This window comes from Marmota monax, unplaced genomic scaffold (genome assembly GCF_021218885.2).
Source record: "Marmota monax isolate L192 unplaced genomic scaffold, Marmota_monax_Labrador192_F-V1.1 WCK01_AAM20220418_F8-fsc00104, whole genome shotgun sequence".
NCBI classification, from domain to species: Eukaryota; Metazoa; Chordata; class Mammalia; order Rodentia; family Sciuridae; genus Marmota; species Marmota monax.
The window spans coordinates 5,209,293-5,223,037 of NW_026693836.1; the positions used below are offsets into that span (position 1 = coordinate 5,209,293).

At 37.1% G+C, this 13,745-nt stretch overlaps 1 protein-coding gene across 1 annotated transcript in view; it reads right to left on the reverse strand.

Annotated features, from left to right (window-relative positions):
• Positions 1–3,050: 3,050 nt before the first annotated feature.
• Maml2 (mastermind like transcriptional coactivator 2) overlaps positions 3,051–13,745 on the reverse strand; it is a 325,554-nt gene continuing 314,859 nt past the window's right edge. The window contains exons 4-5 of the mRNA XM_046462345.2: positions 8,852–8,963; positions 3,051–7,466 (exon numbers count right to left, since the gene is read on the reverse strand). Coding sequence (XP_046318301.1) covers positions 6,451–7,466; positions 8,852–8,963 — 1,128 coding nt within the window. The 3' untranslated portion in view covers positions 3,051–6,450. The remainder of the gene's footprint in view (positions 7,467–8,851; positions 8,964–13,745) is intronic.

The following is a 13,745-nucleotide window of genomic DNA, read 5'->3' on the forward strand; positions in this document are numbered from 1 at the left end:
ACTAGGTGTGGGTGGGGGAGATTGTGTTTCTTCTTTTTCCTCTGCATTAGTGACATCTCCATTAGTAGCTGAATCTTGCACTGGATCCAGCTCCTATCAGACAGGCCAGCCAATATTGTAACATCTCCTTAGTGACCCTAACCCCTTGTCTGTTTGTCTTTTCATCCTGGAAGATTTAATGATTTCCATTTTACTTTTCAATTTGTCCATCACCTGTGTAACCAATTCCTTGCATTAAAGTCTCTTTAACTTTTGGAATATTTAAAGTAGTTTTTGTTTCCTTGATCAGCTTATTCTTTTTAAAAAGTTTAATTCGCTGCTTTAAGTTAGAGTTATTGCACATTAAGTGAGAGAGATGGGATCCAGTAGGAGATTTGACTGGGACATGAGAGGTCTGATTCTCTGGTTACTTCTAAGCATGCAATATAATATCCTCCCTGAGTAAGGACAAAATTGAAAATAGAAATAGAAAATGTAGTGGTGTGCATCCTAAGGAAAGAGAGAAGTTTTAATGACTCTCCTCCAGTTATTAATTTGAATGCTCAAGCAGAATTGTCTTTACTCTTGTTGTTAATAAGAATGTGATCTGTACATATTGTTATAATTTAATATGAGATGTCCCCCCAAAACTCCTTTGTTAATGAAAGAATATTCAGATATGAAATGATTAGATCATGAGAACTGTAACCTGACTGGTCCATCCTAGTTTGAATGGACTAACTGGGTGTTAACTGTAGGCAGATGGGACATGACTAGAGGAGGGGGTTGCCTGTTGAAGGGTGCATGTTCCCTGCCTTCCTTCCCTTCTCTCTTTCCGCTTCCTGGCTGCTGTGAATAGAGCAATACTCCCCCACTATGCCCACTTCCACCATGATGTTCTGCCTCATCTTGGGCCCAGAGCAGTGGAGTTGGCCAACCATGGACTAAAGTTCTGAAACTTGAATAAAAAGAAACTTTTCCTCCTATAAGTTGTTCTTGTCAGGTTATTTTGGTTATAGTGACAAAAATCAAGCTAACACATTAGTTTCTCTTCCAAAGAGAACTCATTATTACTGTTGTATCATTCTAACTTCATAACTCTGTGTTCATTGCTTACATCTTTTTTTCTAAGATTGCTGGTCCATGTTAGCCTGGCAGAAAAGAGTTTACCTTGTCTAGTTGTGATGGAATAGGATGATGCAATAAATAGACAAGGTTTGAATTGCCTCTGGGGAGAAGGTGAATACATGTGGATTATCAGATTTTGAAATTAAAGTTGTGGGGAAAACAGTTTATATGGAAATAGGGCAGCCAGAAAACATTTTTAAATTTTATTTTATGTCTATTGTTTTCTTATAATTGCAATTGATTTTTCTTTGTGAAATCATCTGTTTTCCCACCCTCAGTCCAGATGATTTGGTCAATATCAATACTACCTACAGGGATAAGCATTGACTCAAGACTGACCAATGTGAATGTTCACTGAAGGGACACACACTAGTCAAAGTCAGTGAGAGGCAAAGTTAGATCTTCTGAAAGGGAATCATTCTTGCATGTTTATGCTGGACTTGGAATTGTAAGGATGTAGGTTTGGAGCTTCTAGCAACCACTTTGCCACCATGAGAGGACATGCATGCCTGAGCCAAGACATAGGGAAGTAACAATGAGAGACATACAAGGATCCACAGTGTGACGACATTGTTGAGCTGCTGGAGTCAACTATGCCTAAACCCAGAAGCAGCTGCTATGAGTAGTAGTTGTGTTAGCCAGTCCAGATGGTTGGGATATGATCTTTCTTTCTTTTCTTTTCTTTCTTTCTCTTTCTTTCTTTCTTTCTTTCTTTCTTTCTTTCTTTCTTTCTTTCTTTTCTTTTCTTTCTCTCTTTCTCTCTCTTTCTTTCTCCCTCCCTCTTTTTGCTGAAAGAACCCTATAAGAAGCTTCTCTATATGTATGTAGTCATTTACATATTCTTCTTCTTTATCCCTCCCTTTCTTCCATCCTTCTTTCCTTTTGCCAAAAGTATCTTAACAATTAAAAAAGCACATGCTGGAGCTAAAGAGCACTTAAATTTGGTGAAAGGGAATTTAAAATGCTGTTTACATAAATAAACAAAAGCTTTCTATTAATATAATCAGGGACAACAGCATTTGGTTTAAAAAATTTAAGAGAAATGTGTTTCCCAACTATCATAGTACAGGGTTTTAGTTATATTATTACTGCCAATGAAATAGATTCTTGGGCTGAACATGCACTTTGCCTATTGGAGGAACTTAAGAAGATGTTACATAGGTATTTACATCTCACAAAATTTCATCCACATACGCCCAATAGAGTTTATTGACTACTTAAGTTATAGTTTTCTCCTCCACAGTAGGCAAATATTTTCTTTATAAGATTCTGTGATCTTACAGGAAAATTAGCACTTAATGTCACATCCCCTTTGTGATCTTCAGGGCTTGATGTTAGGCAGCAGGCATCTGCATTACTACCTTTCTACTTGTTAGGAGTCCAGTTCTGACCACTTACAAATCTTATTTATCGTTTTAACTTAAAGGAGATGGCATTTTTGTTAAATAAAGTTCACCAACAAAGTGGAAGCTTTTGAAATATTAAGTGTCTAATACCTTTTTAAATTTTTAAACAGGATGCTGTTGAGTCTTTTCAGTTAACTTTTTAACTTAATTTTGGGAAAAAATATTACAGAGTTCTAGACTTGGAAAGGAATGTAGATAGTTCAGCCCCAAACCTCTTTTTTGGAGTGATTAAAAAAAAAACCCTGAAAAAACACTTATGGAAATAAAAAATGGAAATTGTGGATAAAAGAATTACAAATTTGAACTTCCTTTAGCAACCATAGTGTAGAAGGAGTTTGAGCTGTTCTCTCTTTTGTACTAACATTTATTCTCCCATCACCTTTCTCAAATTCTTTCCCTGGCTACATATTGGGGTTCAGAGATAAATCTGGAATTACATACTTCTTTCTCTTTATGTGTGGTATATAATGCTTATCTTTGTTGGTGTTGGCTTTATGTGTTTGCTATCCAATCTTTCAAGTTCTTTGGGACAAGGAGTATATAAAATATCAATTTTATTATTATTCCATTAATAATGCTAGTAAAACAGAGAATTGCATACATATTTTGGCAGAAGGGAAAGGGACAATGGAACCCTACCAACATATACAACAGTGGGGCAAGAGAATGCAGAAAGGTTCTTCTTTTCCTAGAGGCCCAGATTTCTCTCAGCCTCCTTGCTTCTCAAGAAGGGCTGAGTAAAGGTGCTCAGGCAGGCTGTGGTTTGGGGGCCCTATGTTCCCTCAGCCCAGTCTGACCAAATGCCACAAAGCAAGTCAGATAAATGCCCACAATGCCTGAGAATTAGGCAGTAATTAATAGGTGCTGTGCAGATAAAATTTTAATACAAACTTTCTGAGTGAATTAAAGAACATTAAAATGACATGACTCAGCATTTAGCTAGTACTAAAAGCTTCCTACAGAATAAATTTGACTGTAAGTATCCATTACTATTAATAGTTCTCAGAACTTTCTGGGATGTAGTAACAATATGATTGGTGAATGGAAAGTATGACTTCATACAAGAAAAACACCTCTGAATTTTTTAAAACTATTTTTTACACATGGAATTACATACAATACAAATATTTACTTTACAAGTAGAAATCTTTACAGTTATGGGTTAAGTTACAGTAATGCAGGTAATATTAGTGCATTCATTTAGAGCGGAGTTATTTATCTTCAGGGCTTAACACAAAACCAAGAATGAATTATTTGCTTAAATTGCTTTCTAGTCTTTGAACTTGAAAAAAGGATGAAAAATTACTTCTACTGCTTGTATAATATATCAAAATGATAAACAATGCCAATAATTAAGTAGTCTGGTATTTCTACAAATGGAAGATTGTATTCCAACAGCTCTTAAGTTGTAAATCCTAAGGTTCTCACTAAATATGTCTATCAAATTGTCATTATCTCAGCTTTCAGGAAAATTGCATCATCTTTGGTAATAGGCTGCCAACAAACAGAAACTATAGATTACACCATTTGTTCCAAAGAATCCTGTATTTTAATGAATAGCTGAATAAATAGACATTAATTATGAAATTCACATTAAGATAGAAGAAAATCCAAACATTCTGATTGCTTTATCTCTTAAATTTGATAGCTACTACAAAACATACTATTTATGTTAGGGTAAAAATAAACTGAATCACAGAGTGTAACTGGGAAGTACTGGCAGATATATACAGAAACATGGAGGAGCAATGAAATAAAAGCATTCATATGTACATTATTTTTCCTTTCTTTTTGCATGGAGAAACACTGTTTCATAAAATGAGAAAACACACAGTAGACCACATGCAACAAGGACGAATACAATGTGCACAGTAGAGTAATCAAATAAGACGCAAGAACTATGGGTTTAATAAAGAATTTGAGAGCAGAAAAAAAGGAAAGAATTGAAACCTGGAATGCTTTCTTATTAAGGTTTCAGAATATAAGTTTGTCTAACAAGCCTCTTGATAATTTTCAAAGGTTCCCACTTGACCACCTATGGTTTAAATGTAGAGCTAAAAATAAACCATATTATTGTACAAAACTTTGTATATTAGCATACAAAAGGTAACAATTTACTTTTTGTATAAAATATAACCTTTTGATAGTATATTTATTTCACATATGTATAAATATAACCCAAAGTATATGTTTTAAGTATTTCTACCAAAATATTCTTTACAAAAGTTTACAAAACAAATCATTTATTCATATTTACAAATTAGCACAGAAAATCTGAGCCAGTGATGTTGGTGTTCTATAAAGGAAGGAGGTTGCCTCTAGACGTTTTTAAAGACTGGGAGAGGGCTTTGCAGAACTTTCAAAATGTGTTCTTTCAATGCCATGGTGATGCACACCCGTCATCCCAGCTACTTGGGAGAATGAGGCAGGAGGATCGCAAGTTCAAGGCTAGCCTGGGCAGTATGGCAGGACCCATTTAAAAAAGTGTGTTCTTTTTTGAACAGATATTTAAAGACTTGGTTTTTAAATGACTTCAATTAAAGTACATTTGATACTTAAATATGAATGTATAACTAAAAGGCTGACAATAACCTTTGCTCCTCTGTAATTAGTATATTTTGCATCCTTCCCAAATCTGCACATCTTCCCCACTTTTAGCTCATCTGTATATGGGTACTGAGATCAAATTACTCAATAAAAACTTTGTTTGATATAGTACTCAGCCCTGTGGGATAAAACTTAGATATGAAGGGCCCATAGAATGTGGCAAGGAATTATCACATCAGGGACAGAAGAATGAATAGGCCACAACTAACATACTACATCTTATTTAGCTATTCACCCCAATTAAAATAATGTTTTCTCTTCCAATTATGCTTTCCTCTAAACTCTATGAAGTAGATTTGTACCCATTCCTACCTGCTACTTCTGTTTCTTTTACCTCCAATTAAAACTCAATACTTTCTAATCTTAGTTTTTATTTCCAACTTCCTTTTCTTACAAACCATTCTCTAGTCATCAAAATTAGTATGGAAGACAGGCTCAATTTCACTCACCTCAGGAACAAACCAGTAAGAATCAATCATAATAAATCATACCTCAGGCTACTTCTGGCCAAATAAATCTCCTTATGGCAAGTCCAGTGTCGGTTTTTTAAAAAATGAAATCTGATACAGACAGGTGTGCACCAGTATTTCAGTATGATTAGGACAAGTCTTATTTGTATCTAAAACTTGGTAGGGAATGGATTCAGATGGTTGTGGAAGCCAACATCGAGTTATGCAGCCCTTCATTCTTATTTCATTACTAGATACAACATCCCACTGAAGTATAGAATATGTGGGAGAATTGCAAAAATGAGGACCAAATCTAGGGAAGAAATTCTATCATCAGCTGGATGTTTTCTAGATTCTGGCTTTCCCTCACCTAGAACATCGTTCAGTTACTCCAAACAAATCATTTCAATCTATCCTGAAAGCTTTAGGAAAATTAAATGAAAAGACAGTGGAAAATTAAACCACACATATCTATGAGAGTAAATTAAGGAATCTGTTGCTTGTTGCTTGGAACTAGTACCTCCCCGTGACACAGGGTTGAAACAAGCTACAAATTCTATTACTTTTCTTTCAGGGAGAAAAAGAGCTTGGGATGTCTATTTTACACAATTAATTACACATTAACATCACAGTTCTGTTTGGATAAATTGGAAAATATGTCCTGGAGTTCGGATGGGGAAAAGAGATCCCAATGTTTTACTTTCAGGTTTCAGATTTTAAAAAAGAATTTGGACCAATATGTTCACTACAGCTAGTCTCTGTTTTTAAGCCACAGTATCTTCATGTAATCCATGTGGAAGTCAAAAGTTTGGCCTTTACAGCATCCTTATAAAATTCTGCCGTTAGTGCTTTGAGTTTGTGAACTGTCTGCCCTTTCTCCTTCAGGAGTTGTTCCCCAAGATTTCATCAAGATTGATGTCTTTCATCCAGTCATCATTGCCAGGCTCTGTCTTCAATAACGAATCAATGAAATCAGCATCACTGTTGAGGGCTGGACCCATGTTATCAGTCTGTGGGCCGAGGAAGTCAAAAGCTAAGTCACTGCCATGGTCAGTTCCTTGAAAAGCCCTGGAACTTTGGTTGGATGAAGGAAAAGTGTTGGGTGTCAGGGATGGTGGCTGGTTTATACCTGTCCTTGACTGATTCAACCCTGTCCCTGACTGGTTCAAATTAGACAAAATCTGTGTGCTTAGCTGATTGGGTCTGAGATTCAGACCCCTGAGTGGACCCATGGTTTGTCCATTTAATGCTTGGTTCATTTGGTTCATGGGTCTCATTTGCACAGCTGGTGTTAACTGGTTAGGAGGAGCCACTGCCCTCTGGGAGAATTGCTGGCTGCCCACTGCCTGCTGCAGTGACTGGTTTGGAGTATAGGCGGCAGGCGTTCCTGTAGGGAAGCGGACTCCTGTGGACTTCAGAGCTTCCTGCTGTTTGGTTGTTGCTTCTTGAGAGGCCCAGTTTGGTGCTGTTGTGTTGGATGTGATCATAACATTGGATGTTCTCTGGGTTGGCATGCTTGCCATATTGTGGGTTAAATTTGGTCTCAGTTGTTGTGAATTGCTAACAGATCCAGCTCCAAAAGTGGCCACATTGCTATTGTTATTTGGTCCTAAGGTAGATGACCGTGACATCAGAGGGTTGTTTTGATTGGCTATAAGTTGATTTGGATTTCTCTGTTGGGTCATTTGACTCATTCCTGAAGGGACACTATATGTGCCAGGCTGATTACAAGGCAGATTTCCGTACATCCCAATGTTCTGAACTGCTGTGGATAATGATGGCATTCTTGTTCCATGAGCAGTAGACATGAGGCTGGAATTGGGAGTTAAAATTGTGTGTGTTGAAACTGGGTTTGTCAAAGCCTGGTTAGAGTTCAAACTCACCGTCGATGAGCCACCTAAGAAAGAGAAGAGAATTAGATCTACTCATAACGGGGATATTATCTCCTTCTTTATAAGCAATTTGCAAGACCTTACCGCCTCTGAAACTGATTTTAGATGCAAGAACAATTTAAGATAAATAATCATTGAACATATTATGTAAAAAGAATAGGACAGCTTCGAGGAGAAACATCACCCTGAGTCACTCCTTTGTTCAGAGTTTACGCATTATAGAAAGAGCACTAAAATAGAGTGGCTTTCTCTTAAAGATAGGGGGGAAAGGAGAAGATAGTGAAAACTTGTAAGGATGGCCCTAAACTAAGAAGGCCTTAGCCTAAGTAACTACATTTTAAAATAAAACTGCAGTCCCCACTAGCCAAGCCTATGAAGCCCTCCAATATTGTCCTTGGGCATAGCTTGATAAAATAAGTACTTTCTACAACCCTGATAAAACTCAGAGTTAAGTCATTGTCATTTGCCTTCACCCTGATAAAGGCAGAGGCAAGAGATCAGGGTGGAAACAAGCAGACCAGATGTCCTGACCCCAGAATGAAAGACATCACTGAGAGACCTGGTAACAGCTGATAGGGATTGAAAGGATGAGTAGAAACCTCAACATTTAGCATAAATGATGGAGCAAATGAATCAACCAGCTGACACTGATGCCCACATGCCAGAGAGCCTGATGAGGACCTAGACTAACATCCCAACTCTTCTCATCATTTGCCTGATCCTCTGCATCATCCTTATCACTCTCAAACTCTACAGCCTCATCTTGACCTTGGTGAGAACAGCAACTTCTTCTTAGGACCCTCTCCTCAGCCGGCAAGTCTCCATCGCTTCCTGACCTGATCACTATGGTCTGAGTGAGCGTGCATCTGCTGGACTTAAGGTCTAAGACTTGAGACTTTAGATCTGGCACTTGAGCTTAGCATGCAGAGGGAATGTCTGTAATAGGTCTGTCATGATTAAGGATATTTGCAGTGCTTAGAGTTAACTTAGAATTGTTTGCTTTGAATTGATTATGTCTATTGGAGTGCCCAGCATTAAGGATAGTCATTTTCTTGATTAAGAACCTATAGAGGGTCTGGCGCTGTGGCTCAGCAGTAGAGCGCTCACCTAGCATATGAGACAAGCTGGGTTCAATCCTTAGCACCACATAAAAATAAACAAATAAAATAAAGGTATTATGTCCAACTATGACTAAAAAAAATTTTTAAAAAGTACCTATAGAGTGGAATTGTATTGAGTGATTTGAGTGAATAAAGCATTGAAAAGGGCAGAAGCATGTGGACATTTTTTATTTCTCCCTCTCGAGTGCATAAGTTGCACCTTTGTTTGTCACAACAAAACTGAACAGTTTTCTTCTTTTCACAGTTATGGTTTTTTAAAAAATACTTACCAGAATACTGAGCAGCTGTTTGCAGATTGCCAACATTTCTTCTTTGGTCTTTGTAATCTGGGGGTGGCCTTGTCAAATGTCGGTTTATCTGATCTTGTGGAGCAATTTTCTCCTTGAAAACACAAAAAGAAAACATGTTAATTTGTATCATTACTTTTTCACTTATGAAATTTATGTGCTATTGAAAAAAGTAAGAATACAGGAACAATTTTGTAGTCAAAAATTATAAAGTATGGCCTTATTTAGTAGTGCTAATTCAGAGACAAATCTTTTCAATTTCAATAAACTTTCTGCATGGAAATGTCATTTTTTCTCCATAACATACAACATGCGTTTTGGGTATAGTAACTACTCTCATTTCCTTTATTTTGCAATTAGTTTTCAGTAAGAACTAAAGTTCAGTGAGTTTTGAGACAACATTTCTAGTTTTATGTCGTAGCATGCCTGATATGTTTTTATATCTATGTATGACTCAGGTGCCATGAGTTTGGAAAACCTAAGAGTAGCATTGCCAGATAAAATACTGAACACCATGGAATTCTGTTTTTTTATTTGTCAAATCTGGTAACCCAAAAGAGGAAGAAATATTAGGCACTATATGCCCTCTTTTGACCCCTCATAATTAATCTTCCAAGGTAAGTATGATTACTCTTGCTAAAAAAAAAAAAAGAGAGAAAGAAAATGGAAGCTTTGTTAGACTAAGTAGCTTGCTCATAGTCACATAGTATACAAGAGAGACCAAATCCTGAGTCAAAAACTTGAGACTTTTTCCTACCATATAAAAATACAAGAATTCCTTGATATTCTGGTTATCAGTGCCCCATTCTAATAGCATAGAATTTGTCAAACTCCCTTCTATTCTTTCTTCTGGAACCAGCCACTTATAGATCTTCAGAATAGGTGAGTTTGGGATATGTTATGGTTTGCATTGAGGTGTCCCCCCAAAGCTCCTGTGTTAATGCACCAATATTGGGTGGTAAAATGGCAATGGGAGCTCTAACCTAATCAATCCATCCTAGTTTGAAAGGACTGACCCAGTGGTAACTGTAGGCAGTTGGGTCATGGGTGTAGGTGGGTCACTAGGTGAAATGGGTCACTAGGGAGGTGTCCTAGAAGGGTTCACTTTCCCTATAGCTGCACCCCCTCCATTTCCTGGCTGCCATAAAGTGAGAAGCACTACTTTGCCACACCCTTCTGCAAAAACGTTCTGCCTCACCTTGGCCCTAGAGCAATGGACTCAGCCGACTATCAACTAAACCTCTGGAACCTCCTTTAAGTGCTCTCGACAGGTATTTGGTGACAGCTTTGTCAAAGCTGACTAACATAGGAGGTAAAGAGATATAAATATTACTTGACTTATTTAGATTGTCAGTGCCTTCAGTCAAAGACAACCAGGAATAAACCTATTGGGTTTGTTACTTATTCCAGCAAGGGAGAACATACATCCTGGAGAACCATGGGGGTGTCTCAGTAGGAGCACATGTTGGAAAGAGCCCACCACACGATTTGGACTTTGGGCGATTTAGGGAGGGTCTAAGTAAGAGGGAATTTTTTTTTTTTCTAGATTGAAAGCTGTCAGAAAATGACATTGACTGTATGACTGAGTAAAGAAGTATTTATCTATTTAGCAAACGAGGCAGATGTGTGGCATTTTGTGGGTCACACAATGACCTTGTTTGTGTCTGTTTTTGGACAAAATTATGAAGTAGCCTTATTTTGTCTCACTTTATCATGGTATCAGAGTAACTGTCTGAGGTTGATATTTTGTAAGATTGTTTATGTTCAACAGAGAACAAAATAACTTGGCTCTGAATGTCATTTCAGTTCCGGACCTCAAGGGCTGCTTTTTTTCTTTCTTAGCATGGATCAGGAAACTTTTGGAATTGCTTCACAGCTTTTGTATATATTCCAAAGCAACCTCCATGTTTAGAGATAAAAATAATTGGCATAGGTAGAACAGAACACTGTAATTACAGAAAAGTTAATAAGTAGGAAAAAAAAAAACAACCCTTGTAATAGATGAGTCAATTAACTGGAAGCCAAATGTGCTCTGCCTAATTAGAACTCACTTCAACCATGGGCTTCTCAGTTTCCCTTCAAATCCCAAACCTTCTGAGTAGAAAACACCTACTATAAAGTGAGGGAAAGGGCCTTAAGACAACAACAAATCATTTCTTGTTTCTAAGAAGGAAACTTGAAAGACAGTGTTTTTTGGACATCAAGTAACTCATTTAAAACACAAATCTGATGAGCTAAGTGTAAATGAATCAGAAACATATGGATTACATTTTATTTAAGCACGGGTTTACAAATTAAGGGGAAAAGTGGTTGGTGAAACTCTTTTCTGGTTTTGCCTTGAGATGTTCCACAACCCAAATGTGGCAATGTGCAAGGATCCCCGTTGTAAACTATTGTGTAAACTGACAGTTTTGAATTTTAAGCCAAGCATAGGACGTTCTGAATTTTTCTCCTTTCCAAAAAGCATCTTTCTTACAGACTTAGGTGTTTCTACTAAGGATGAGAGGACATATGTGCATACGTGTGTGCATGTGTGTGTTAGAGAGAGAGAGGGGGAATTAGGCCCTTGATTTTCCACAGTAGACTAGGTTTCAACCTGGATTTAGTTTTATTTTTGATGTGTTCCCCAAAATCTTTCTTTTACTCCCAGGGCTCAATTGTTGTTGTTCAAAGGGTTAACATACACCTCTCTGAAACTTGAGTTCCTTAAACTACCTTCCCACAAATAAGGTAGACCTAATGGCCTTGTGCACAGATATTACCTAGAACTGCCATGCCTTTGCTTTGGGCGGAAGGATAATGAAGCCTAGATTCTAATGCTGTATGGAGATAGCTACATTTTACAAGAGAATGACATTCCCATCCTACGCAAATGTAAACTCACAGGCCATCCCTGAAGTTACTACCGTGTAATATGAAATTTAGTTTATCAGTTAATTCTCAGGACAAGCCACTTTCTTTTATCCAAAACCCTAAGATATAAATCATTCATACATGTACATATCTGTCTTGCTTTAGTCTCCTCATCTGTAAAAATGTGAGATCTGTATAATTATAGGACCTTCCTCATACTCCTATTTTAAGGATAATCCTTTAATTCTGTAAAAATTCAGCATGGTATCTGGCACACAGTAGGTGTACAATACGTGTCAGTAATGATGATGTTCATTGCAACAGGAATTGCTCATTTCTTTGTGCTTCATTGGTGGAAGAACAGAGAGTAACAGACTTTCATGAGAAAATGTCTCAATTTAGGTGTCTATCTGGTCTTGCCAACTGACTGCAAAGGACTACAAAGCATATGCTAATGTAAAGTGGTATCAAAGACTGTTTCTTCCTGGATATGCTAAAAAGCATAGGCACCCTCAATGGTGTTCAAACAAAGAGAAAGTGAATGGTTTATAAAAATCACAAAAAGTGCAGCCTCATTCTCATGCATCTCCCACAGCTTATGCCATTGCCCTTTGCACCTGTCCCAGTGTGACTCAACAGGGGCTTGGTGAGAGGCCAGGGCCAGACTAGATCCTCATGGAATGTGTATGCCACACTTTCTTGTCTTTGAGTCAGAGATGAAAATCCAGAAATCCAACCACTGCATGTCATCAGATTAGTAGTATTGATGGGAATAATAAAAGCATACCTATGTTGCAATGAACTCAATTTTAGATGGAATATTTTCTTTTCTCCTGCCTTTTGTTTCTAAGCTCTTTAGTTTATAAGGATAAAAGAAAAGGAGGAAGGAAAGAAAACAGATGGGAAGACTGAAGTTTTCAAAACTAGAATTTGTAGGAAAAAACCAATGGAATCACTTTGTGATCCAGGAAGTGGCTCTCCTATACCTTATATATCAGGGTAGTACTCAAGGTCATATAATGTAAATTTATTTCTTACTACTTCTTATTCATCATCAAATAAATTTATTTCTCATTATTTCTTCTGATATGTTCTGGACTTCCAACTTATTCCATTTATCATTCTTTAAAAAACTTATGTGATTGTAATATTATTATTTATACTTTTCTTTATACATTACATCTTTCATAATGTAGTTTTAAACTAACAACAAATATATAACCAGGCTCTACCTTTTTTTCCTTGGTCCACCCTCCACGTGGCATGGGAGACCCTACCTACTTTCTCTGGCAGAATGCTACAGTCTTTCTAAGTCAAAGTCAAAATTTATCTTCTCTGGGAGATTATCTTCAATTTTCCTAGGCTGAATTAATCTTTATCTCCATTACGTTTTCTCTTACTATGTCTATACCTTAGCTATAATGCAAAACTGAATATAGTACTTCTTGTTTTAAGTCCTTAAAATCCTCTCCATTATTTTTCAGACAATGTAAATTATGGTTTATCAAGCTCTGTCCTCTGGCTTTCTTGCCCATCACTTCCCTACCTTTGTGCACATTCTATACAATGTATTATGCATTGTCCTTTATTGTCTCTGGATCTTTGAATATGCTGTTTCTTTGGGCTGGCACAACTCCCCAGTCTTCCTCCCTTCTCCCACTGTACCTTCAGACCTTCAGTAGATATAACTTCCTCTCAGAAACCATTTCTAGTAGTTTTTACAGCATAGGATTTGATCCCTGGATTCCAATGGCCTATTTATTTGACATCCCAGTGGGCTATAAGCTTTTCTGGGAGCAGAAAGGATCTTTCTTCTTTATTGTTGTTTCTTCGCTTAAATTAATATTTACTGAATAATTATGGTATTTACAACACTCTGCATTTCTGATTCTTACTACAAAGCTCCTTGAATATAAAGTTATTTGATGCAATTTTTTCTCTTTTCTTTTTTTGCTGTGCTGGGGATTGAATTCATTGCCTCACATACTCTAAGCAAGTACTCAACTGCTGAGTTATATCTCCA